This window comes from Hypanus sabinus, chromosome 11 (assembly GCF_030144855.1).
Source record: "Hypanus sabinus isolate sHypSab1 chromosome 11, sHypSab1.hap1, whole genome shotgun sequence".
Lineage (NCBI taxonomy): Eukaryota > Metazoa > Chordata > Chondrichthyes > Myliobatiformes > Dasyatidae > Hypanus > Hypanus sabinus.
The window spans coordinates 109,648,465-109,674,402 of NC_082716.1; the positions used below are offsets into that span (position 1 = coordinate 109,648,465).

At 46.2% G+C, this 25,938-nt stretch overlaps 1 protein-coding gene across 10 annotated transcripts in view; it reads left to right on the forward strand.

The window, feature by feature from the left end:
- The window catches only part of sipa1l3 (signal-induced proliferation-associated 1 like 3), a 391,364-nt gene that overhangs the window by 293,660 nt on the left and 71,766 nt on the right, over positions 1–25,938 (forward strand). For 9 of the 10 annotated variants that reach the window (XM_059985106.1, XM_059985105.1, XM_059985113.1 and 6 more), the window contains 2 exons: positions 13,335–13,465; positions 24,836–24,951. In XM_059985106.1, the coding sequence (XP_059841089.1) occupies positions 13,335–13,465; positions 24,836–24,951 (247 nt within the window). The remainder of the gene's footprint in view (positions 1–13,334; positions 13,466–24,835; positions 24,952–25,938) is intronic. The other variant, XM_059985112.1, reaches the window with a different exon arrangement.

The window sequence follows — 25,938 nt, forward strand, 5'->3', positions numbered from 1 at the left end:
AACACCCATGGCCTTTCTGTATTTAATAGCCATCTGGAGAAGACAAATATCAGACTTGGATTGTATGTGCGTACTTTGACAATAAAATTAACCTTATACACACACACCACACACACACTCACACACATTCTCACATGCTCACACACACTCACACACACACACACACACACACACACACACACACACTCACACACACACACACACACACACACACACACACACACACACACTCACTCACACTCACATACACACACTCACTTACACTCACACACTCACACACACACACACACTCACACACACATACACACACTCACACACACACTCACAGACACATCTCACACACACACACTCACACACACACTCACTCACACTCACACACACTCACACACACACTCACACACACACTCACACACACATACACACACACACTCACACACACATACACACACTCACACACACACACACACACACACTCACACACACACACTTACGCACACACATACACACACACACACACACACACACACACACACACACACACACACACACATACATATATACAATTAAATAAGAATTGCAAGAATAATGAGGTAGTGGTCATGTCTCCAATGTCCATTCAGAAGTCTGATGGCAGAGGGGAAGAAGCTGTCCTAAAATGCTGTGTGGTTGTCCTCAAGCTCCTGTGGCTCCTGTACCTCCTCCTTGATGGTAGTAATGAGAAGAGGGCATGTCCTTGGTGATGGGCATCCTTAATGATGGATGCCCCCTTTTTGATGCATCACCTTTTGAAGATGGCCTCGATGGTGGGAAGTACCCATGATGGTTGTGACTGAGTCTACAACCGTGTGCAGCTTGTCCTAATCCTGTCTCATACCAGACAGTCCATGTGCCATTAAAGGCAACTGGCACTGATCTTTCGCACTTGGCTGTGGCTACAGAGATGCAAATGCACCAAAATAGCCCATAATGTTCCCTTTGAAACTTAACATGCAGATGAGAAGCAAATATCAGTCACTGGATTAAATGCAAACTTTGACAATGAGCCAGTCCTCCAAAGGAGATGTATTGCAGTTCGTGTTGTTATAATTGGGTATTTGACCTACGGTTGAGAAATATCTCTGTCTCAACTTTAGAGGAAGCTTTGTCAAATTAAGATTCATTACTGGAAGCTTCCACTAAAATTTGAGATGCCACTTTGTAAAATTTTAAGATAGAGTAATTGAGTGGTACAACTTGGAAACTGACCTGTCAGCCCATCGTATTCATGCTGACCCATGGGCACCCATCAGTATTACTGATACATAGAAAGTGAAATATTGAAGGGGAACCTGAGGGGGAACTTCTTCACTCAGTGTTCGCTGGGAGTGTGGGATAAGCTGTCCACTGAAGAATAATTTTTAAGAGGTTTGGATGGGTACACGCATGGGAGGGGTGTGGAGGTCTAAGGCCCGGGTGCAGTTAGCTGGGCTTAAGAATAGCAGGTCTACGTTGTTATGGTTTGTAACTCCAGAACATAAAACTAATCGAAAAGAAAAACACAGAGAGTCCAGAATGCGAGCCCAACTTGGTTTTTACTTTTATACGAGGCATATATGTATGACGTGGTGGCATGATGATGTGTGACATTTATATACATCTACGTATAACCCGCAATATGTTCTGTAAGCAACACAGAGTATTTAATCAAACAAGGTACTGCTCTGGCATCATCCAGTACCTTTCTTAATTCACTTCCAGTTGACTCTGTTTCAAGGGATGTGACATACAAATAACGGTCAAACTTCTAGGCAAACTGTGTGCCTTTAAATCCAAAGCATTCAGCAAACTTGGCACACGCTCCTCACCGGCTGTTCCATTTGCTTTAAAGCATTGCTCAATCTGCTCAGTATACAATATTCGGTTATCTGTTGTGTAATCGTGAACATCAGTCTTTCCAATTAGCCAACTATTTCTGCCCATTTTTATTAGTATCATCCAGCACTCACTGCTTATGTACCCATGAATTCTTCCATTGTCTGCCTTTTTTTAACTCAGTCTTTGGCATGTTAGTTTTGTGGTTAGCACAACAGTTTACAGTACAGGTGACCCAGGTTCAATTCCCACCACTGCCTGTAGGGAGTTGGTATGTTCTTGTGATCGCATGGATCTCTTTCCACAGTCCAAAGATGTACCGATTGGCGGGTTAATTGGTCATTGTAAATTGTCCCGTGATTAGGCTAGGATTAAATTGGGGGTTGGGGGGTTGCTGGGCGGTGCAGCACAATGGGCCGAAGGAACGATTCTGCACCTTATCTCAACAAATAAAGTAAATAAAAATAGTGAAATGTGTTGTGTGGGAGGTTACTGGAGCACCTGGGGAGGCCACGTGGTCACAGGGTGGACATTTCAACTCCAGACAAACAGCAACGGGAATGAGCATCTTACAGTGGACATTGTAAAACGTTACACTAGCTGCTACGTGACCGTGATGATTAATGACTTACTAACATGTCAGACTGTGGAATTATTTATTTCAAAGTTCAAAGTGAATTTTCTTATCAGAGCACATATATATCAAGATATACAACCCTGAGATTCATTTTCTTGTAGGCATACTCAGCAAATCTATAGAATAGTAACTATAATAGGATCAATGAAAGGTCAACCGAAGTGCAGAAGACAAGGAGAAAGAAATAATGATAATAATAAATCAATAGCGATAAATATCAGGAGTATGAGATGAAGAGTCCTTGAGAATGAGTCCATTGGTTGTGGCAACATTTCAATGATGGGGTGAGTTAAGTTTATCCCCTTTGGTTCAAGAGCCTGATGGTTGAAGGGGAGTAACTTCCTGAGCCTGTTAATGCAAGTCCCGAAGCTCCTGTACCTTTATATTTGACTATATAGCAACTTTTAAATCCATCTCCCTGTAGATTTTTGTTGGCTAGGTTAAATGACTGTTTTCAGCAGCTTAAACCCATTGTAAACTACAGGCATTGGAATACCAGACTGGTTTTTAAAGTAACAAGAATTTCAGCTTCTGCAGCATGACTGGGTTACACCTCTAGGACCATAGCAATACGAGCATTCAGAGGGAGCCAGTTCAACAGCCACCTGTGTAATGGGCTGGGTGGATTAGATCCAAACCAATTCATTGTCCAGGAGATGCGGCACAACGAAGTAACTTAAGCCTAATTTATTATCACAAAACAGAAAACCCACAAAATACTATGCAGTAGGTTACGAAGATTTCAAGACTCACAATTATTAATCACTACTCAATTACTGCCATAGTCAGGGGACTTGATTGCCACTTGTGGTGAACTACATATACCTGTCTGGACACATATACTGCATATACCCCGCTGACTGATCCTGTGGCTCCTCCCACAGACCCCGGTATAAAGGTGATTGGAGGCACAGCCCCGGCCTCAGTCTCCAGGATGCAGTGCGGTGGTCACTTGCTGCTTGCTCTTTGTTCCAGCCAATAAAAGCCTATATCTCGCCTCACGTCTCCGAGAGTTATTGATGGTGCATCACCACTGTTGTGGGGGGAACTGGAGTTCCAAATTGTGAAATCACCAGGGTTCATCCTAGGCACCAATCAATCGTGATTCCTTGATCTAGGTGAAGTCCCAAGAGCCAAGGGAAAGGTGCCTCAATAGGGCTTCAATCCACATGCAGAGACTCTTTAGTCTTTGGTTCTGAGGCTAAGGAGGAATCCAGCCACTGCTCGCAAGCATTTAACAAACCTACAGTGTTCAACTTGTACAGTCGCCTTTCATGCTGCCAGCTCACAAGGAGTTACAGTGTCACTGAAACCGTTCAGATTTTCATTGAACATTTTTCACACAATTTAATACACCACAACACAGCATGAAGTAGATACAGTCACAGGTAGCTACAGATTTCCCAGTTAATAGTTTAAGGGGAATTTACCTGGAAGCCAATATTTTCTGATATTTAGTGATGATCATGCCCCAGTGGCTGGAGGCTCAGATTTGGATTCATGTATATTGACTGGCTGTGTCACAACCTGGTATGGAAACGCCAGTGCTTATTTGTTTAAAATTATTTCTGCTTTTTGTATTTGAATGCCCTAATTGGTGCAGTCTTTCATTGATTCTATTATGGTTAATATTCCATTATAGATTTATGTAATATGCCCACAGGAAAACAAATTTCAGGTTGTGTATGCTGACATATATGGACTTTGATAATAAGTTTACTTTGAACATGTTGGTTGTCTGTCATTTCCGACAATGATGTTTGTCTGTGCAGCTCATCATCTGTGTGTTCTGAAGAAGCTTTCCAGTCCGACTGTAGAAAGGCATGAGTGTTGACGGTGAGGACAAGTAAACTGTCCAGCCGCTGTTGGAGCAACCGATGTGGGCATTTTTCTCCTCTCTCGAGCAGCGACCACATCTGCACGTTTATTCTTGAAGTTGTTAGAGGCTTGTCGGACCAGGGCACACTATCCAGTATGGTCCTGAACACTCCGCTCAAGCTGGCATGCATGAGGTTGGCTTTCACACACTCCTTGAGCCTCTTACAAGGTCGCCCCCATCTCTTCATCCTTGCAACAGTTCTCCGTATAGCAATTGTTTGGGTACCCTGGAACATGCCCTGTCCAGTGAAGCCGGGCCTGCAGGATCATTGCTTATATGCTTGTGCGCGTTGGTGACGCGGTCCTGCCAGTGGGTGTCCAGGATTGCCCTCAGGCTACGTGCATGGAAGGCTTCTGTATACGGACCAGGTTTCTCAGCCATATAATAGACTGCTAATGACGACCGCTTGAGTTTCTTGGCTTTTCGGATGTTACGCTGGTTCATTACACATGAATGCAAGTGCCTGAGGAATTGACTGGCCTTGCAAATCCTGCTACTGATTTCTTTGTCGACGGAGCCATCACTAGAAATAACACTTCCGAGGTGTTTGAATTCCTGCACAGTTCTAAGCTGCGTACCTTTGATGCAGACGGATGGGGCTGAGGTCAGTAGACTTTGGACTGGGTTGGAACAGGATCTTCAGTTTTTTGTAGACCGATGGTGAGGCCAGAGAGACGAGTGGCTTCTGCGAACCTGTCAACAAGCAGCTGGAGATCAGCTTCTGTGTGGGTCATAAGAGTACAATGATCAGCATATAGGGCTTCTTGAATGAAATTGCTACTTGTTTTTGTACGGGCGATGTAAGTCAAAAAGTGATCCGTCCATCCTGTACCTTATGTACATCCGATGTACAGTGCCCACTGCGTGGTGTCTTGCGCGCGTGAAAGCGTGGTTTCGTATGCACGTGAGGAACAAATTAAACAGCAGAGGTGCCAGTACACCACAGCATCATGCCACTTAAAATGCAGACTCTCCCCATTCGACAGAACAAGGCCACGTATGTCATTGTCGAAGACGCGGACGAGATTGCTGAATCTGCGTGAGCACCCAAGTTTTGACAGCGCTCACCATAGGAGCTTCCTGTTGACTGGATCGAAGGCTTTGGTTAGGTCTACGAAGATGGCAAGTGTTGCAAATTCTGTTCAGTATCTGACAAATGACGAAAGCCATGTCAACAGTACTACAGCCTGGGCAAAAGCCACATTGTGCCTCAAGAAGGTTCGCCTCTGATACGTTGGCAATCAAGCAGTTGAGGACAATGTGAGTTAAGATTTTCCCTGTGACAGACAGGAGAGATATACCCTGGTAGTTGCCGCAATGAGCCCTGCTGCTTTTGCCCCTGAGCAGCGGAACTATTATGGCATCCCTAAAGACCTCAGGCATGCCTTCCTCCAATTACATGCTTGTCAGGATGTCATGGAACACTGTGAGTGCTGACTTAAGGAGCTCATTAGGAATTCTGTCCCTCCCAGGGGCCTTACCAGAGTTTGCTTGAGAAATGGCCTTCCTGACTTCATCCAGGGTAGGTGGGAGATCAAGGGTGTCAATAGCAGACTTCTGGGTGATCTGATTAAACACAGTTCAATCGACAGTAGCCAACATGTTAAGAAGGTTATTAAAGTGTTCTGTCCATCTCTCACTGATGTTAATTCTCGCCCTGTGCAGGGTTTTACTAGCTGCCAACAAAAGAGGTGTGTGATTCAGTTTGCGCAGTCCGTAGACTGCTTCAAAGGTCCTGAAGAACACCTTTCAGTTTCTTGCGTCAGCGTAGCACTGAGCAACTTCTGCTTTTCTCTCCCACGGTGCATCCTGCGTTCTGCGCAGTGCACTCTGGGCTTGTCTCTGGAGATGCTTAAACCAATCACATTTCGAAACAGGACAAGTCACTCTGCCGTGCAGTAAATGCTTTCTGCTTTGCTCGCCAGCCCTTGGTGATGCTCTCATCATGTTCATTAACCCGAGAAAAGATGTAGCCAACTGAGTAGCAGGGCTTTATAGTTCTCCCATTTCTGTGCGGGGTTTCTGAATGAGGGGGCCGTGTAGCATCAACTTGTCACCCAGATTGTCCACAAGTCATTCCTGATGCCAGGGGTGGTTCAGCTTCCCGATATCGAATGACTGTCAACTGGCCTTTGGCTTCTTGAGATGTTTAAGAGCAATGCATATTGTAAGAATCGATCAGTACAACACTTTCCAACGCATATCGTTCTGGTCATCCCAAAGTCACCAGCGTCCCACCTCCGAGTGATGAGGAAGTTTATCAGGTGCCACTTTTTGGATCTCAGATGCTTCCATTTTTTGTCTTGTATTTGTCAGCTTGCCTGAACGGGGTGTTGGAGATAGTCAACAGCAGCAGGCCGGGACTGTTCATTTTGCCATAACCACGCAGACCCAGCACCCCTTTGCTAACCCTCCTGTTAAAGTCACCAAGCAGAAGCAGTTTATCTCTTGGAGGTGTTGATTTCACAATTTGATCAAATTGTTAGAAGTTCTCCTTGACCTCATCGCTGTGGGTCATAGTGGATGTGATGAAAATCGAAGTTTCATTAGTCGCTTGCTCATCAATCCAGGTTGGTAAAATCATCACCCACGGTATGCTGGCCAGTTGGCTTGGGGCAGGCAAATCTAGAGAAACTTTTTTTAGTCCCTTGCCCCATTTGTGGGTGAGCAGTGCTGACCCTGAATAAGGCTGCTCAGTCACCTGGGACACACCGAACTACTCCGCTGCCTCGGGATCAGAGTCAGATGACCAAAGTATCCAGGCTGCATGCTTACGACTGCCAGTGATTACCTCCACTTGGAGTTAAACTCCGAATTCCGATGCCCCAAGTTGCAATAGCATCACGCTAACCGCAATACCATGGTGCCTCACTTCCTTCATCTTATGGTTTTCTTGAAAAATCGTAGACTGTTTGAACAGTATTGATAATAGGTGTGGGGGGGAGGTGGGTGTTACCCGTCTTGTAAAGACCCTGCCCAGAAGAAGGCAATGGCAACTACTTCTGTAGAAAAATCTGCCTTGAACAATCATGATTTAAGACCATGGTCACTTGCGTCATACGACATGGCACTTAGCGATGACGATGACGAAGACCTGCCAGAAGTCCTGAGCTGACTCTGCAGCCCATCTGATGATTCTGGACATGGGCACCAAGAATGAGGACCTCTGCGGCCCTGGGACTAACTGCTCGATGCAGCTGCTGTGAGAATGACTCTTTCATTCTTCTGTAGCTTTTCATTTGTACTACCTCATTGTACTGATGTGATGAAATGATCGGTATGGAAGATTCAAGGTGGTTCAGTGTCAATTCCAGTACGCAAGTGAAAAGCAGAACAAAGTAATCTGTTTCTCCGGATCTGACGTAGCACAAAGGTTAAACCGTCGTCATTATGTGCCATGTCATATGACGTGGGTGATCATGGTCTTTCCATCACCATGATCGTTCTTGACAAATTTTTCGAACAATGTGGTTTGCCATTGTCTGCCTGGTGTCAGTGGTCACATAACCAGGACTTGTGATCTGCACCAGTTGCTCATACGACCACCCACCACCTGCCCCCGTGGCTTCCTGATCGAGGGAGGTTGGGGGCAGGGGCAGGAAGACTAAGCAGGTGTTACACCTTGCCCAAGGGTGACCGGCAGGCTAGCGAAGGGAATGTGTGCCTTAGACCTCCTCTGGTAGAAACGTATTTCTATCCCGTCACCCTCAAATAGATAAAGAACACAATAATAATAATAATAATAATAAACAGTATAAATATAAGTAAATAAGATAACTTATAAACATAGATTGATTTTATGTCCATAAAGTGACACTAGGCACAGGGGTGTCAGTACAGTTGCAAGAAAATGTTGATGAACTCTTTGCAATTACCTGTTTTTCTGCATTAATTCCTTATAAAACATTGTCTGATCTGAGTTCTTCCAGCATTTTGTGTGTGTTGCTTTGGATTTGCAGCATCTGCAAATTTTCTCTTTTTTTTTGTACCTCGCAGTGATATAACTAATCTGAGACTTAACTGCTTAATACAGCTGCTATGGTGGTGACTTGTTCATTCTCCTTTGTCCTATCACTTATGTTTGTTATTGATAAAGACAAACTTACACAAGTTTATGTTGGAGTATTTTATTACTGAACCCTGTGCTCATGCAGCCCACTCACCATCTGCTTCTGGGTGAACCCCTCACGTTGTCCATTGGAAACTACAGTTCTTTATTGTGCATACATAACAACACATCTTTCCCCTTGAAAGAAAAACAAATACAATACAATGTCCTCATAAAACTTCCAAGGAACAACAATCCTTTCCAACAAAAATATCTACATTCCGTAGCCAGCCTTTTTTCTCTCTTTTTTTCACATTTTCAAGTGTTCAACATTTCAACTTCAATTATGATGAGCAACTACAGTCCCTTATCAACTTTCAATCATTCTCTGAGGTGGTTTAATGGTACTTTTTGGTCTGTCATTTGGCTCCACAGGTGTATTGCGTGCATTTGCTGCATTAATATTTGTGTCTTTCTGACACCATTTTATGCCCTAAATAAAGACGAACTTGGCGTGGGTTTACATGAGACCATTTAACTGTTAAACTTCTGCTCAATTCTGTTTGAGTGCAGCCTGGTCACCATTGTAACTTCCAGTTCCAGACGAACCCCTTGCACTGGCCACTGGAAAGTTATGCACACATAATAGCACACTACCTCAGTGCACTAATGTGGTGGAGTGATTTGTGCAGAATCACAAGCCATGCAAAACAGTTTTTCATTCTACCTCAGCAAATGTGACAATAATAAACCACACCAAGTTTCTGTGAAGGGAACACTGGAGGCTACAGATGCATAGCTCCAGATTCCAGCGTCTACAGCTCCATTAAGGTGACTGACCTGTTCCTGTATCGTAAGCTCTTCACATAAACCGCCGTCCGGTGTAACTCAGAACGGGCTCCAGACAAGGATTATTGCTCCCTGGTTACAAATAATCTGGAGCCCATCTAGTCTGTTCCAAACTTCAATGTACACCTGGAACATAGCCCTTCGAGCCTCTCCCATCCACGTACTCTTCAAACTTCTCTTAAATGTTGAAATCAAATCCGCATCCAACACTTCCACTGGCAGCTCAATCCACACTCTCACCACCCCTTAAATATTTCATCTTCCGCTCTTAATCTATGGCCTCTGGCTGTGGTCTCACCAAACCTCAGAGCAATAGGCCTGCCTGCATTTACCCTATCTATATTCCAGACTCTCACCACCCTCTGAATGAGTTCCCCTGAGGTTCCCCTTAAATGTGTCAACTTTCACACTTCGCCCCTCTGACATCCAATTTCTGAATAGACTTTGAAAAAATTTCAATGACATATGCTGCTGATTCTGATTCTGACATTTAGTTTTGGTCTTTCCAAACCTAAGTGGAAAAATCCTGCCTGGAGTTACCCTATCTATATTCCTCATATTTGCTCAATCCACACTCACACCACCCTCTAAATGAAGGCATTCTTCTTGTTCCCCTTAAACATTTCTCTTTTCATCCCTAACCTATGACCTCTGGTTTTAGTCTCACCTAACCTGAGGGGAAAATACCCCCTCGTAATTTTGTAGTCCTCTATCAAGTCAACCCTCATTCTCCAACACTCAGCAATGAAGTCCCAACCTATTCAACCTTTCCTTGTAATTCAGCTCCTCAAGGTCTATGTCATCTTTAAAGATGAGGTGGTGCTGTGTGACAATCAATACTATTACATCTATGTCACCTCCACTAATTGATCGGTGATAGCAGAATGCACTCCTTCCAGTTGCATTTTATAACCAGATTGCTTGCATTCCAGTCATTCTGCGTTCCATTAAAGTTTTCCGCGTTATAAGCAAGTCAGAAGTTTCATAAGCACAAGAGATTCTGCAGATGCTGGAAATCCAGACTGGCACACACAAGATGCTGGGGGATCTCAGCAGGTCAGGCAGCATCTATGGAGGAGAATATCCGGCCGACATTTCGGGCCAAGAACCTTAATCAAACTATATGAAGGGTCTCCGCCCGAAACATCAACTGCTTCTTCCCCTCCATAGATGCTGTTTGATCTGCTGAGTTCCTCCAATATTTAGTGTGTGTTACACTAGATTTCCAACAGCTTCTGTTCAGGGCATATTATATACAAGCTTATTCTTTGGGTAAGGCAATTTTGAACTTGATCTACATTGTGAAATGTAAATTACTCCAGAAACACTACAGCATTGTCGTAAGTTCAACTTCTAATGGGACTCTTCAACCCTCAACTTACGGGTAAACATGAATGTACTATACGATTATATTTTATGATATCCCCTCAATAAAGACCAATTTTGTGGTGTACTGGGAGTCATGCACCCTTCTGAGGGAAAGGGCACAAAGATGTAATCACTCACTCTCCCATTCGTTATCACTGGGCTGATGTGGCAGGAGAAAGACCGTTGCTTAATGCCGGTTCAGGAGGTTGGTGGGGAGCGGAGGAGAGTTCAGTGACACTGTGTCTCAGTGGAGTGAGAGTGAACAGGACGGGATGGTGGGGAACAGTGGAGCTGTTGATTGGAGAAAGGGAAAGAAAAGAATTTGACATGTTACTGTTCACAGAAAACGTGCTGAGTATCAAAAAAAATTTGACATGCCATAACACCTCATTGGTAGATACGCTTCTTTAGAGCCACATTCTTAAGCTCTGTTGTCATTAGATAGATGTCAATCTCAGATGGTTATGAAGGAGAGTTTGAAGATGACTGTCCTTTTAGGAGTTATAATTTATTACAAGCATGGTACAGAAAATTCTGGAAATACCAGTTAGGCAGCACCTATGAAGTGGAAGGCAGTTAATGCTTCTTATGAATAGACCTGATTTGGTTAACTCTGACCTCTGCCTTTCTCCCTCCTGTCTCTGTTCCTCTCTCAACCCTCCCTCTCTTCCCTCGTCTGCTGCCACACCCCTTCCCCATATCCAGCCATCCTCTCCCCACCATTCTCCATTCCCACACTTCTCTCCTTCCCATCTCCTCCTAACCCCCCTCTCCATTCCCAGTCCCCTCCCCCTTTCCCTGTCCCCTCTCCCCCTCCACCTTGTTCCTTCTCTTCCCCTCTCTCCCCACTTTCTCTGCCCTCTCTCTCCCCCTCCCTCTCCCTCCCTGACCCAGCTGAGTATTTCCGGTATTTCCTGCTTTTTGAAGTTTAATTTATCTGTGTTTTTTTGTTTCTATATTAATTGCTCCCAGTTCTGCAGCTGAGCAGCATTAATGTTGTTCATACAGACAAAATCAGAGACTGGGATTATCTTCTGTATACAGTACACTGAATGTGCTGGAGAGCCCCTGATACTTTGGTCTGTTTTTACTGTCCTGTGCTTTCTTCACATTCCTTCCTCCCCAAAAACCTGACCTGATTCCTCAGGCGGAATTTGCACTCAGAGGCCTAAACCAACTGTGATCAATAATACCCTGTTAGCTTCAACAGAGCAGTGGGACTTTTAAATGTTCAATGCATTCAAAGTGATTCTTGCAGTAATCACCGAGCATCCTCGGATACTCCTGAGGAAAGTGCTCTTTAACCACCGTGGTCTTGCACTTGGTGAGTTTTCACTCTGGCTCCGTCGTGTTGAGCGGTTTGCCAGTTCAGAGGTTAAAAATCAACCACATTACTGTGGTCTATAGTGGAGTTCTGTCAGACTGGGTAACGATGGACGATTTACTTCATTAGTGCATCAAAGTTCAAAGTGCATTTATTTTCAGAGTACACATACGTTACCACATCCAACCCCAAGATTCATTTTCTGTGGGCTATAGAATAGTAACAATCACAGGATCAATGAAAGCTCAACCAGAGTGCAGGAGATAACAAACTTTGCAAATGCAAATATAAAAAATTGCAATAAGTAACGAGAACATGAAATAATGAGATAAAGAATCCTTACAGTCAGATCGTTGGTTGTGGGAACATCTCAATGGATGGGCAAGTGAGTGTTGTTATCCCCGTTTAGTCAACAACCTGGTTGTTGAGGGGTAGTAACTGTTCTTGAACCTGGTGGTGAGAGTCCTGAGGTTTCTGTACCTTCTTCCTAATGGCAGCAGCAAGAAAAGAGCACAGCCTGGGTGGTGGGGATCTCTGATGATGGAATCTGCTTTACCATGACAGCATTTTATGTAGATGTGCTCAATAGTTGGGAGGGCTTTATTAGTGATGTACTGGGCAGTATCCGTTACTTTTTGTAGGATTTTCGTTCAAAGGTATTGGTGTTTCCATACCAGGCCATGATGCAGCCAGTCAATATACTCTCCACCACACATCTATAGAAATTTGTCAAAATTTTAGATATCACACCATTTTCTGCAAACTTCTGAGGAAGTAGAGGTTCTGTTATACTTTCTTCACAATTGTACTTCCAGGACACTAGGAATAACAGAGGAATTTAAAGTTGCTCATTCTCTCCACCTTGCATCCACTGATGAAGAATGGCTCATAGGTTTCCCTCTCCCAAAGATGAGTTTGTAAAGACAGTTCTCAATCACCATTACCGAAGTTGTTCAGTGAACTGAATATAAGTTCTCTCGTTGTCATGGCAACTTGTGTTGTTGGATATTACTGGATTACTGTTTCAGTCGCCTTGTGGTACCATCATCATCATCATCGTGTCGTATGTTGTCAGAGATCACGGGTGACGAGTGGAGATACCAATGGGGGTGTAAGGTGCTCCTTCCCTCCGCTAGCCTGCAGGCTATCCTTTGGCAAGATGTAGCACCTGCTTAGACGACCCCCCCCCCCCCCACCCACCTCACTGATCAGAGTCACGTGAAGCCATGGGAGCAGGTGGTGGATGGTCGTATGAGCAGCCGGTGCATAGCTCAAGTTCTGGTTATGTGACCACTGATACCAGGCAGACAATCTCTGAAGAGTATTGTAGGGTGCAAAATTTCTTTGATTCCTGGAGTAAGTTTCCTTATTTCTCCAGCAGGTGCGGAGGAGGCCAACGCCCTTTACCACTCTACGAGCATCACAGCCGGGAAGACGTGACGTCAAGTGGTGAATCTTCATCTGGAGGGTTAACCAGCCAGGAGAGCACCATTGAGAGAAATAAGAACGGTAATGGTTTATGGGCATGACAAGGTTCGGTATTCTCACGTTCAGTATTCAGCCAGGCTAATTGCTTCAAAGAATGTAAGGAGCAGGAGTAGGCCGTCAGCTCCATCAAGCCGGCTCTGCCATTTGCTAAAATCGAGGCTGCTTTCAAAGGTTACAAAGTACATGGAATATCAGAGTAGACAGTGTATACAGTACACGCCCTGAAATTCATCCGCCTCACAGATATCCAGGAAACAGAGAAAGCCCACAGACCGATAGAAACATCAGAGGCCTGAAGCCCACCACACTTCGCACAAGCAGCAGAGAATGCATTGACCCCCCCTCCCCAACTCACTCCAGCAAAGACGTCGATCCCCCCCTCCCCAACTCACTCCAGCAAAGACGTCGATCCCCCCTCCCCAACTCACACCAACAAAAGCATCGACCCCCCTCCCCAACTCACACCAGCAAAAGCATCGACCCCCCTCCCCAACTCACCCCAGTAAAAGCATCGACCCTCCTCCCTAAATCAGCCCAGCAAAAGCATCAACCCTCCTCCCCAACTCACCCCAGCAAAAGCATCAACCCCCCTCCCCAACTCACACCAGCAAAAGCATCGACCCCCCCTCCCCAACTCACTCCAGCAAAGACGTCGATCCCCCCCTCCCCAACTCACCCCAGCAAAAGCATCGACCCCCCTCCCCAACTCACCCCAGCAAAAGAATCGACCCCCCCCTCCCCAACTCACACCAGCAATAGCATCGACCCCCCCTAAATCAGCCCAGCAAAAGCATCGACCCCCCTCCCCCAACTCACACCAGCAAAAGCATCGACCCCCCCTCCCCAACTCACTCCAGCAAAGACGTCGATCCCCCCTCCCCAACTCACACCAACAAAAGCATCGACCCCCCTCCCCAACTCACCCCAGTGAAAGCATCGACCCCCCTCCCCAACTCACACCAGCAAAAGCATCGACCCCCCGCCCCAACTCACCCCAGTAAAAGCATCGACCCCCCCTCCCCAACTCACCCCAGCAAAAGCATCGACCCCCCTCCCCAACTCACCCCAGCAAAAGCATCGACCCCCTCCCCAACTCACCCCAGCAAAAGCATCGACCCCCCTCCCCAACTCACTCCAGCAAAGATGTCGATCCCCCCTCCCCAACTCACACCAGCAAAAGCATCGACCCCCCCTCCCCAACTCACCCCAGCAAAAGCATCGACCCCCCCTCTCCAACTCACCCCAGCAAAAGCATCGATCCCCCCTCCCCAACACACCAGCAAAAGCATCAACCCCCCCTCCCCAACTCACCCCAGCAAAAGCATCGACCCCCCCTCCCCAACTCACCCCAGCAAAAGCATCGACCCCCCTCCCCAACTCACCCCAGCAAAAGCATCGATCCCCCTCCCCAACTCACACCAACAAAAGCATCGACCCCCCTCCCCAACTCACACCAGCAAAAGCATCAATCCCCCTCCCCCAACTCACCCCAGCAAAAGCATCGATCCCCCCTCCCCAACACACCAGCAAAAGCATCGATCCCCCTCCCCCAACTCACCCCAGCAAAAACATCGATCCCCCTCCCCAACTCACCCCAGCAAAAGCATCGACCCCCCTCCCCCAACTCACCCCAGCAAAAGCATCGACCCCCCCCCAACTCACACCAGCAAAAGCATTGACCCCCCCTCCCCAACTCATACCAGCAAAAGCGTCGACCCCCCCTCCCCAACTCACCCCAGCAAAAGCATCGATCCCCCTCCCCAACTCACACCAGCAAAAGCATCGACCCCCCTCCCCAACTCACACCAGCAAAAGCATCAATCCCCCTCCCCCCAACTCACCCCAGCAAAAGCATCGATCCCCCCTCCCCAACACACCAGCAAAAGCATCGATCCCCCTCCCCCAACTCACCCCAGCAAAAGCATCGATCCCCTCCTCCCCAACTCACACCAGCAAAAGCATCGATCCCCCCTCCCCCAACTCACCACAGCAAAAACATCGATCCCCCTCCCCAACTCACCCCAGCAAAAGCATCAATCCCCCTCCCCCCAACTCACCCCAGCAAAAGCATCGATCCCCCCTCCCCAACACACCAGCAAAAACATCGACCCCCCTCCCCAACTCACCCCAGCAAAAGCATCGACCCCCCTCCCCCAACTCACCCCAGCAAAAGCATCGACCCCCCCCTCCCCAACTCACACCAGCAAAAGCATTGACCCCCCTCCCCAACTCACACCAGCAAAAGCATCGATCCCCCTCCCCTCCCCAACTCACACCAGCAAAAACATCCCCACACCCACCGTGTGAGCACCAAAGCCCCAAAGAGTCCATTGAGCAAACAGAAGGACATCTGCAGATGCTGGAAATTCGAACAACACACACAAAATGCTGGTGGAACACAGCAGGCCAGGCAGCATCTATAGGGAGAAGCACTGTTGATGCTTTGCACTGATTCCCTTTGTCAGGACTAACTGAAAGAAAGGATAGTAACGGATTTGAAAGTAGGAGTTGGAGAGGAAAATGCGAAATGATAGGAGAAGACCGGAGGGGGTGGGGTGAAGCTGAGAGCCAGAAAGGTGATTGGCAAAAGTGGTACAGAGCTGGAGAAGGGAAAGGATCATGGGACAGGAGGCCTCAGGAGAAAGAAAGGGGGAGGGAAGCACCAGAGGGAGATGGAGAACAGGCAGAGTGATGGGCAGAGAGAAAAAATAAAGGAGGGGGATAAAAACTAAATATATCAGGGGTAGGGTAAGAAGGGGAGGGGCATTAACAGAAGTTAGAGAAGTCAATGTTAATGCCATCAGGTTGGAGGCTACCCCGACGGAGTATATGGTGTTGCTCCTTCATCCTGAGTGTGGCTTCATCTTGACAGTAGAAGAGGCCATGGATAGACATATCAGAATGGGAATGGGACGTGGAATTAAAATGTGTGGCCACTGGGAGATCCTGCTTTCTCTGGCGGACAGAGTATCAGTGTTCAGCAAAACAGTCTCCCAGTCTGCGTCAGGTCTCACCGATATATAGAAGGCCACACCGGGAGCACCGGACGCAGTATACCACACCAGCCGACTCACAGGTGAAGTGTCGCCTCACCTGGAAGGACTGTCTGGGGCCCTGAATGGTGGTGAGGGAGGAAGTGTAAGGGCAGGTGTAGCACTTGTTCCGTTTACAAGGATAAGTGCCGTGAGGGAGATCGGTGGGAAGGGATGGGGGGGGGGGTGAGTGGACAAGGGAGTCGCATAGGGAGCGATCCCTGTGGAAAGCAGAAGGGGGGAGAGGGAAAGATGTGCTTGGTAGTGGGATCCCGTTGGAGGTGGCGGAAGATACGGAGAATTATACGTTGGACCCGGAGGCTGGTGGGGTGGTAGGTGAGGACAAGGGGAACCCTATTCCGAGTGGGGTGGTGGGCGGATGGGGTGAGGGCAGATGTGTGGGAAATGGGAGAGATGTGTTTGAGAGCAGAGTTGATGGTGGAGGAAGGGAAGCCGCTTTGTGTAAAAAAGGAAGACATCTCCTTCGAAGGTGTTGATTCTGGAAATCGAGAACAGTGCACACAAAATGCTGGAGGAACTCATCTATGGAGAGGAATAAGCATTTAGTGTTTCAGGATGAGACCTTTCTTTGGGACCTTTCATCAGAGCCCAGATAAAGGATCTCAGCCCAAGAAGTTGACTGTTTATTCCTCTCAATAGATGCTGCCTGACCTGCTGATTTCCTCCAGTGCTGTGTGTGTGTCTTGTCAGTGGTAGTGAGACTGGTTTAAGGAGCTACAACCCTACTGTTATGTTATGATTTTTAATGAGTGCTACAGTCACATAGCAGTTAGCGTGACCCTATTTCAACTCGTGGTTTGGGAGTTCGGAGTTCAGTTCCAGTTTCCTCCCACAGTCCAAAGACATACTGGTTTGTAGGTTGATTGGTCATTGTAAATTGTCCTGTGATTAGACAGGGGTTAAATCAAGGTTTCTGGCAGTGTGGTTTGAAGGCCTGTTCTACACTCTACATATAAATAAATAAATAAATAAATAAATAGGTAAATGATAAATTCGACTTTGACAAATACCATAGAACATAAATCAGTGCAGCAGAGTACAGGCTCTTTGGCCCATCTTTACCACTGAGATCATCTAACCTATCGTCATGAAACATATTCTCTACTCCAGACACCATCAGGAGTGGTCTCAACCCACAGGGAAGATATGTGAACGGGACAGTGAAAGTCCAAATTGCAATGTTCCAAGAATTTAGTATTGGTGCCATTTTGAAATACAGTGAGAACTGTTGAGAGCCTGCAGAGCAAAGCTCGCCTAAAAAACAGAGGTGATCACACACTCTGCCTCATTTTTTTCCAATGTTCTTTCCAAGTTAGCAACCGCAAGGGAAGATCATGTCTAATCTGACCTTTTACTTCTTCTCACCTGCCTATTACTTTCTCCTGGATCCCCTCCTCCTTCCATGTTTCCTATGGTCCACACTCCTCTCCCATCACATTCTCTCTTCTCCAGCCCGTCACCTTGCCCACCCACCTGGCTTCACCCATCACTTCTACCAATGCTCCTTTCCCTCCTCCGATCTTTTTATTCCGGCGTCTTCTCCCCTTCTGTCTTAGTCCTGAAGAAGGGTCTTGGCCCAAAATGTCGACTGTTCACTCTTTTCCATCGATGCTGCTTGACCTGCTGAGATCCTCCAGCATTTTGCACATGTGTGTTGCTTTGGATTTCCAGCATGTTTGATCATGTCTAATTGTTTCATTTACTGTATTAACCACTGCTGCTCCCCACAACTCTACACAGTTTTTCCTTCAATAAACATTATAAACCAGTTTGATGAAAGGAAGGATGTGTTTTGTACTTGATTGCAGCTTGTTCCAAGTTTTAATAAAACAGTAACATCTGACTAGGACAGCTGTGTTTAAACTGTTAGCAACTGCAGCACATCAGGGCTTTCAGCAGGCTGATGTTATTGGCAGGGGCTAAATCAGACTGTGTGTGTGTGTGTGTGTGTGTGTGTGTCTGTCTGTCTGTCTGTCTGCACGGCTCATGGTTAGGATTTGTAAATTTTCTTTTTCTCCTTTTCCTTTACCTAAAATTGAGAGATTGAAGTTTTTACATGAATCTGCTGGAACTCTGTGTGTGCATAAACATCTGGGCGAGTTGCTTACACTGGAGTAGGTGAAATGCTCTCAACGCTGAGCCAGCTTCAGAAATCCTTTTGTAAAGTGGCCTTAATCGTTTGATTGATATTTGCTCTGAAATTTGGTTTTTTATACATTACAGCTGTCCCTTGGCTTTCAGATTTGCCCTGCCTTCCTTTTCTTCAACTTCCCGACCACCCAACCGTGCTTCAATGGTTCAGTTTAATATCGGAGAATATATACAACCTGCAATTCTCACTGTCTGCAGACATACACAAAATAGAAAAAAATCCCAAAGAATGAATAACAGGAAACGTTAGAGCCCCAGAACCCCCTCTCCCCTCCCACACATGAGCAGCTGAAAGCACCAATTCATCCTGCGCTAACGTTCCATAGTCCGGCAGGCCTAGGCTCTTCCCGCGTTGTTTTTGGTGTGTGATATTGAGATTCATTTGTCGTAAGTACAGTCAAAACATACAGTGAAATGCGTAGTTTGCGTTCACATCTGACACTTAAAGTTCAAAGTAGAATTTATTAACAGAGTACTTACAGGTCACCTCATACAACCCTGAGATTCTTTATCTGTGGGCGTACTTATAGAGCAGTAACTGTAAACAGGATCAATGGACGACAAACTGTGCAAATTCAAATATAAATATATAGCAGTACAGTAAATAACAAGAGTGAAGAAACAAGGTAAAGAGTCTATGAAATGAGACCATTGGTTGTGGGATCACCAGAAGTACTATGAGTGCAGTTACCCCCTTTTGTTCAAGAACCTGATGGTTGAGGGGTAGTACCTGTTCCCAAAGCTCCACCCACTAACTCACCCCTCTGTACCCCCAACCACCACTACTTTATCAGTAACAAGAGAAGATCTGCAGATGCTGGCAATCCAAGCAAGGCACACAAAATGCTGGAGGAACTCAGCAGCATCTGTGGAAAAAAAGTATCGTCAATGATTCAGGCCAAGGTCTCACCGACATACAGGAGCCCACACCGGGAGCACCGGATACAATATATGACCCCGACAGAATCACAGGTGAAGTGTCACTTCACTTGGAAGGACTGTTTGGGGCCCTGAATGGTAGTGAAGGAGGTGTAGGGGCAGGTGTAGCACTTGTTCCGTTTGCAAGGGTAAGTGCTAGGAGGGAGATCGGTGAGGAGGAATGAATAGACAAGGGAGTCGCATATGGAGCAATCCCTGCAGAAAGCAGAAAGTGGGGAGGTGGGGGGGAGACGTGTTTGGTGGTGGGGTCCCGTTGGAGATGGCAGAAGTTCTGAAGAATTACATGCTGGGCACAGAGGCTGGTGGGGACAAGAGAAACCCTATCCCTGGTAGGGTGGTGGGAGAATGGGGTAAGTGCAAATGTGCGTGAAATGAATGAAAGACAGCGTTGATGGTGGGAAAAGGGAAGCCCCTTTCTTTAAAAAAGGAGGACACTTCCTTCATTCTAGAATGAAAAACCTCATCCTGAGAGCAGATATGGTGGACACGGAGAAATTGAGAGAAGGGGATGGTGTTTATACGTAACGGAGGGAAAAGGTGTAGTCTGTGTAACTGTAAGAGTCTGTGGTTTATAATAGACATCAGTAGACAAGCTGTCTCCAGAGATAGAGACAGGGAGATCGAGAAAGGGGAGGGAGGTATCAGAAATGGACCAGGTAAATTTGAGGTCAGCGTGGATGTTGGAGACAAAGTGGATGGGGTGGACGAGCTCAGTATGGGTGCAGGAAGCATCGGTGTAGCGTTGGAGAAGTGTGGGATGGAGCATAGACTGTTCCATGTAGCCGACAGAAAGGCAGGCATAGCTGGGATGCATGCAAGTGCCCATGGCTACATCTTTTGTTTGAAGGAAGTGGGAGGAGCCAATCGAGAAATTATTAAGAGTGAGGACAAGTCCTGCTGGACGGAGGAGAGTGGTAGTGGAGTGGACCTAGATGGGTCTGGTGTTCAGAGAGCTTTGAGGCCTTCCTGGTGGGGGATGGAGGTGTGTAGAGTTTGAAGATCCATAGTGAAAATAAGATGATGGGGGCCAGGGATCTTGAAATCATTGAAAAGATCCAGAGCATGTGAAGTGTCATGGATGTAGGTAGGAAGGGACTGAACTGGGTGGGAGGGGGGGAATATAAGATGCATTTGGGATATGCAGATATGAGTTCAGTGGGGCAGGAACAAGCTGAAACAATGGGTCTACCTCGACAAGCAGGTTTGTGGATTTTGGGTAGGCGGTAGAAACGGGAGGTGCGGGGCACAGGAACTTTGATGTTGGTGGCAGTGGGTGGGAGATCCCCAGAGCTAATAAGGTCAGTGTTGGTGTGGGAGACAATAGCCTGGTACTCCTTAGTGGGATCTTGTTTGAGGGTAAATAAGATGAGGTGTCTGAGAGTTGTCGGACCTCAGCAAGGTAGAGGTCAGTGCACCAGACTGCTACAGCACCCCCTTTATCGGCGGGTTTGATGATGCGGAGGGAGTGGAGAGCAGAGCGTTTGGAATTGGAGAGAGGAGTGGTGAAGTCAAGAAGGTTGATGTCCCATCAGCACTTGGCTGTGAAAAAGTCCAGAGCAGGCACTTTATCATTTCTTGTCAGGGTCATCTTATGTACAGACACTCTTGCGTCTAGTGTCTCTTTATGGATGTACAATCAATCTATATTGTTGAAACATTTAAGATTATTAAGGGATTGGACATGTTAGAGGCAGGAAACATGTTCCCGATGTTGGGGGAGTCCAGAACCAGAAGCCACAGTTTAAGAATAAGGGGTAGGCCGTTTAGAACAGAGTTGAGGAAACACTTTTTCACCCAGAGAGTTGTGGATCTAAGGAATGCTCTGCCTCAGAAGCCAATGGAGGCCAATTCTCTGGATGCTTTCAAGGAAGAGTTAGACAGAGCTCTTAAAGATAGCAGAGTCAAGGGATATGGGGAGAAGGCAGGGACGGGGTACTGATTGTGGATGGTCAGCTATGATGACAGTGAATGGTAGTGCTGGCTTGAAGGGCTGAATGGCCTATTCCTGCACCTGTTGTCTAGTGTATGTATGTATAAACTATCTTATGTGTTTATATTTATTGTATTTCTTGTTATTGTTGTGTTCTTTAGCTTATTGTGTTCTTTTAGCTGCATCGGATCTGCGGTAACAATTATTTCATTCTCCTTTATACTTATGTACTGGAATTGATATTAAACAATCTTGAATCTTGAAATAATCCATTTGTCTCAGGTTCCCATGGAGCCACAACTCTCTGGAAGGGGCACCCGGTAGTGCTGAGGAGCAGGGAGGCTGCAGAAAGATGTTGACAGGTTAGGAGACTGGGCAAAGAAGTGGCCGATGGAATACAGGGTAGGGCATAGACTGTTCTCCAAACGGGAGGCGAGTTCAGAGGTACAAGGGGGCTTGGGAGTCCTCGTACAGAATTCTCTAAAGGTTATTTTGCAGGTGGAATCTGTGGGAAGGAAGGCACACTCATTTTGAGTGGACTAGAATACAAAAGCAAGGATGTAATGCTGAGGCAATGGTGAAGCTGCACTTGGAGTACTGAGAGTAATTTTGGATCAATATCTAAGAAAGGACATGCTGACATTGGAGAAGGTCTGGAAGAGGTTCATGAAGATGATTCTGGGAATGAAAGGGTTGATCTTTGAGGGGCATTTGATGGTTCTGGGCTTGTACATGCAGGAGTTTAGAAGAATGAGAGAGGATCTCATTGAAACCTATTGAATATTAAAAGGCAAAGACAGAGTTGATGTGGAGAAGGTGTTTCCAATATTGGGGGACTCTATATTGATCAGCCTCAAAAATTGAAGGATGTCCTTTTAGAACGGAGATGAGAAGGAATTTCTTTTGCCAGAGGGTGGCAAATCTGTGGAATTCATTGCCACAGACGGCAGTGGAGGCCAAGCCATTGGGTATATCTAGAAACATAGAAAACCTACAGCACAATACAGGCCCTTCGGCCCACAAAGTTGTGCTGAACATGTCCCTACCTTAGAAATTACTAGGGTTACCCATGGCCCTCTATTTTTCTAAGCTCCATGTACCTAAAGACCCTATCATATCTGCCGTTGCTGGCAGCCCATTCCACACATTCACCACTCTCTGAGTAAAAAACTTACCCCTGACATCTCCTCTGTACCTACTTCCAAACACCTTAAACCTTGCTCTCTTGTGGCAGCCATTTCAGCCTTGGGAAAAAGCCTCTGACTGTCCACATGATCAATACCTCTCATCATCTCATACACCTCTGTCAGGTCACCTCTCATCCTCCATCACTCCAAGGAGAAAAGGCTGAGTTCACTCAACCTGTTTTCACAAGGCATGCTCCCCAATCCAGGCAACATCCTTGTAGGGTGGATAAATCTCCTGGATTTGATGGAATGCACCCTTGGGTTCTGAAGCAAGTAGCTGGAGAGATTGCAGAGGCATTAACAATGATCTTTCAAGAATCAATAGATTCTGCCATTGTACCAGATGACTGGAAAATTGCAAATGTTACTCTGCTATTTAAGAAGGGTGGGAGGTGGCAGAAAGGAAACTATAGACCTGTTAGCCTGACATCAGTGGTAGGGAAGTTATTGGAATCGATTGTCAGGGATGAGATTACGGAGTACCTGGAGGCACATGACAAGATAGGCCAAAGCCAGCATGGTTTCCTGAAAGGAAAATCCTGCCTGACAAACCTACTGCAATTCTTTGAGGAAATGATAAGCAGAGTAGACAAGGGAGATGTAGTAGACGTGGTGTACTTGGATTGTCAGAAGGCCTTTGACAAGGTGCCACACATGAGGCTGCTTAGCAAGATAAGAGCCCGTGGAATTACAGGGAATTTGCCAGCATGGGTGGATCGTTGGCTGGTCGGCAGAAAACAGAGAGTGGGAATAAAGGGATCCTATTCTGGCTGGCTGCCGGTTACCAGTGGAGTTCCACAGGGATCAGTGTTGGGACCCCTGCTTTTTACGATGTATGTCAATGATTTGGATTATGGGATTAATGGATTTGTAGCTAAATTTGCCGATGATACAAAGATAGGTGGAGGAGCGGGTAGTGTTGAGGAAACAAAGCCTGCAAAGAAACTTAGATAGTTCAGGGGAATGGGCAAAGAAATGGCAAATGAAATACAAATGTACAATGTTGGAAAGTGTATGGAAATAAATGGGCAGACTATTATTCAGATGGGGAGAAAATTCAAAATGCAGAGATGCAAAGGGACTTGGGAGTCCTTGTGCAGGATATCCTAAAGGTTAATCTCGAGATTGAGTCAGTGGTGAAGAAGGCGAATGCAGTGTTGGCATTCATTTCTAGAGGTACAGAATATAAGAGCAGGGATGTGATGTTGAGGCTCTATAAGGCACTCGTGAGACCACACTTGGAGAATTGTGTGCAGTTCTGGGCTCCTTATTTTAGAAAGGATATACTGATATTGGAGAGGGTTCAGAGAAGATTCACGAGAATGATTCCAGGAATGATACGGTTACTGTATGAGGAACGTCTGGCAGCTCGTGGGCTGTATTCCCTGGAGTTCAGGAGAATGAGGGGGGATCTCATAGAAACATTCCAAATGTTTAAAGGCCTGAACAGATAAGATATGGCAAAGTTATTTCCCATGGTAGGGGATTCTAGGACAAGAGGGCACAATTTCAGGATTGAATTTCGTCCTTTTAGAACTGAGATGCAAATAAATTACTTTAGTCAGAGGGTGGTAAATCTGTGGAATTTGTTGCCACGAGCAGCAGTGGAGGCCAAGTCATTGGGTGTAATTAAGGCAGAGATAGATAGGTTCTTGATTAGCCGGGGTATTAAAGGGTATGGGGTGAAAGCAGGGGAGTAGGGATGACTGGAAGAATTGGATCAGCCTATGATTGAATAGCGGAGCAGACTCAATGGGCCGAATGGCCTGCTTCTGCTCCTATATCTTATGGTCTATATTTAAAGCAGAGAGTGATAGGTCCTTAATTAGTAAAGGTGTCAAAGGTTACGTGTGAAGGCAGGAGAATGGGGTTGAGAAGGATAATAAATCAGCCATGGTGGAATAGCAGAGCAGACTAGATGGGCCGAAAGCTCTAAGCCTGCCCCTGAGCTTTACGAATGTTAGGAGAGTATAAACAAAAGATTACACATCTCTCTAATATTTCAGTCCCTCTTCCTGTTTCACTTACATTATGAAGAGCAAAAGAACCCATTGCTTCTTGAGTAGGAATAATCTTTTCCTGCGTGCTTTTTATATCTATAAATTTAAAATTTGCAATTCTTTAATTTCAGAGCCTTCGTGGCACCCCCCAACAATGTCCATGGTTTACTCAAACTCTGGAAACGTCTTTAAGCGGCTCCTGAAGCAAGAGCTGGCAGGCAAGGATTCACCTAACAGGCATGTCAAAGTAAGTCTCGCCGTTTCGGTGTGTCTTCTCAGAGGGAGAATGGCTTGACGTCTTGGAACGAAAGACGTTTCCATTGTCAAGTGTATTGACTCTGGTTTGATCCAAATAATAATCACGCTGTGTTACCCCAGCTTTGACTTGCTTACTTAATCCCATTGTCCCTACTGGAGTGTCGGCCGCCCACAGCAGCTTGCCAGAACCCGTACATCTCTGGACTGCGGGAGGGAACCACGTGTCCCGGGGAGAACGTACAAACTCCTTACAAGCAGCAGAGGGAATTGAACCCTGTTTGCTAGTACTGGAAAGTGTCGTTCTAACCACTTCGCTACCATGCCTCACAGGCCTCAGTTACTTCACTGTGTGCAGAGGAGGTTAATTGACGGGATGGTGATGTGAAATTTTACTGGGCTGGTGAGATTCTGGGGGTGATGCGTTCCTGAGTGATTCACTTTATGTCAAATGGGATCTGATAGATTTTTTTATAAAGCTGTTTATTATGTAAAGAGAAACAAATCAAGATAAAAACTATGAAAAGTTTCTGTATTTTGATTTATTTGGAGATACAGCAAGGTAACAGGTCCTTCTGGCCCAATGAACCCGTGCTGCCCGGTTATACCCATGTGACCAACTAACCTTCTAACCCGTATGTCTTGGGAATGTGCGAGGATTAAATACACCAAGTTCCTGGAAAGCTCACATCGCGGATGACCGGATGACCTCACCTAGTCCCTGAATAAGAGCAGCACCTCCACTTCCTGAGGAGATTGAGGCAAGTGAGGCTCTCCAACCTCCAACCCCTCCTCCCCCATCTTAACTTGAGAGCGTCCTGACAAGCTGCTTCTCCAGCTGCTATGGAAGCAGCCGAGCATCAGACTGGAAGTCCCTACAGAGGAGTGTGAGAATGGCCAAGGGGATCATAGGCGTCTCCCTACCATCCGTCGGGGACACCTGATAAGCGCTGTGTATCACCAAGGATCCCACCCATCC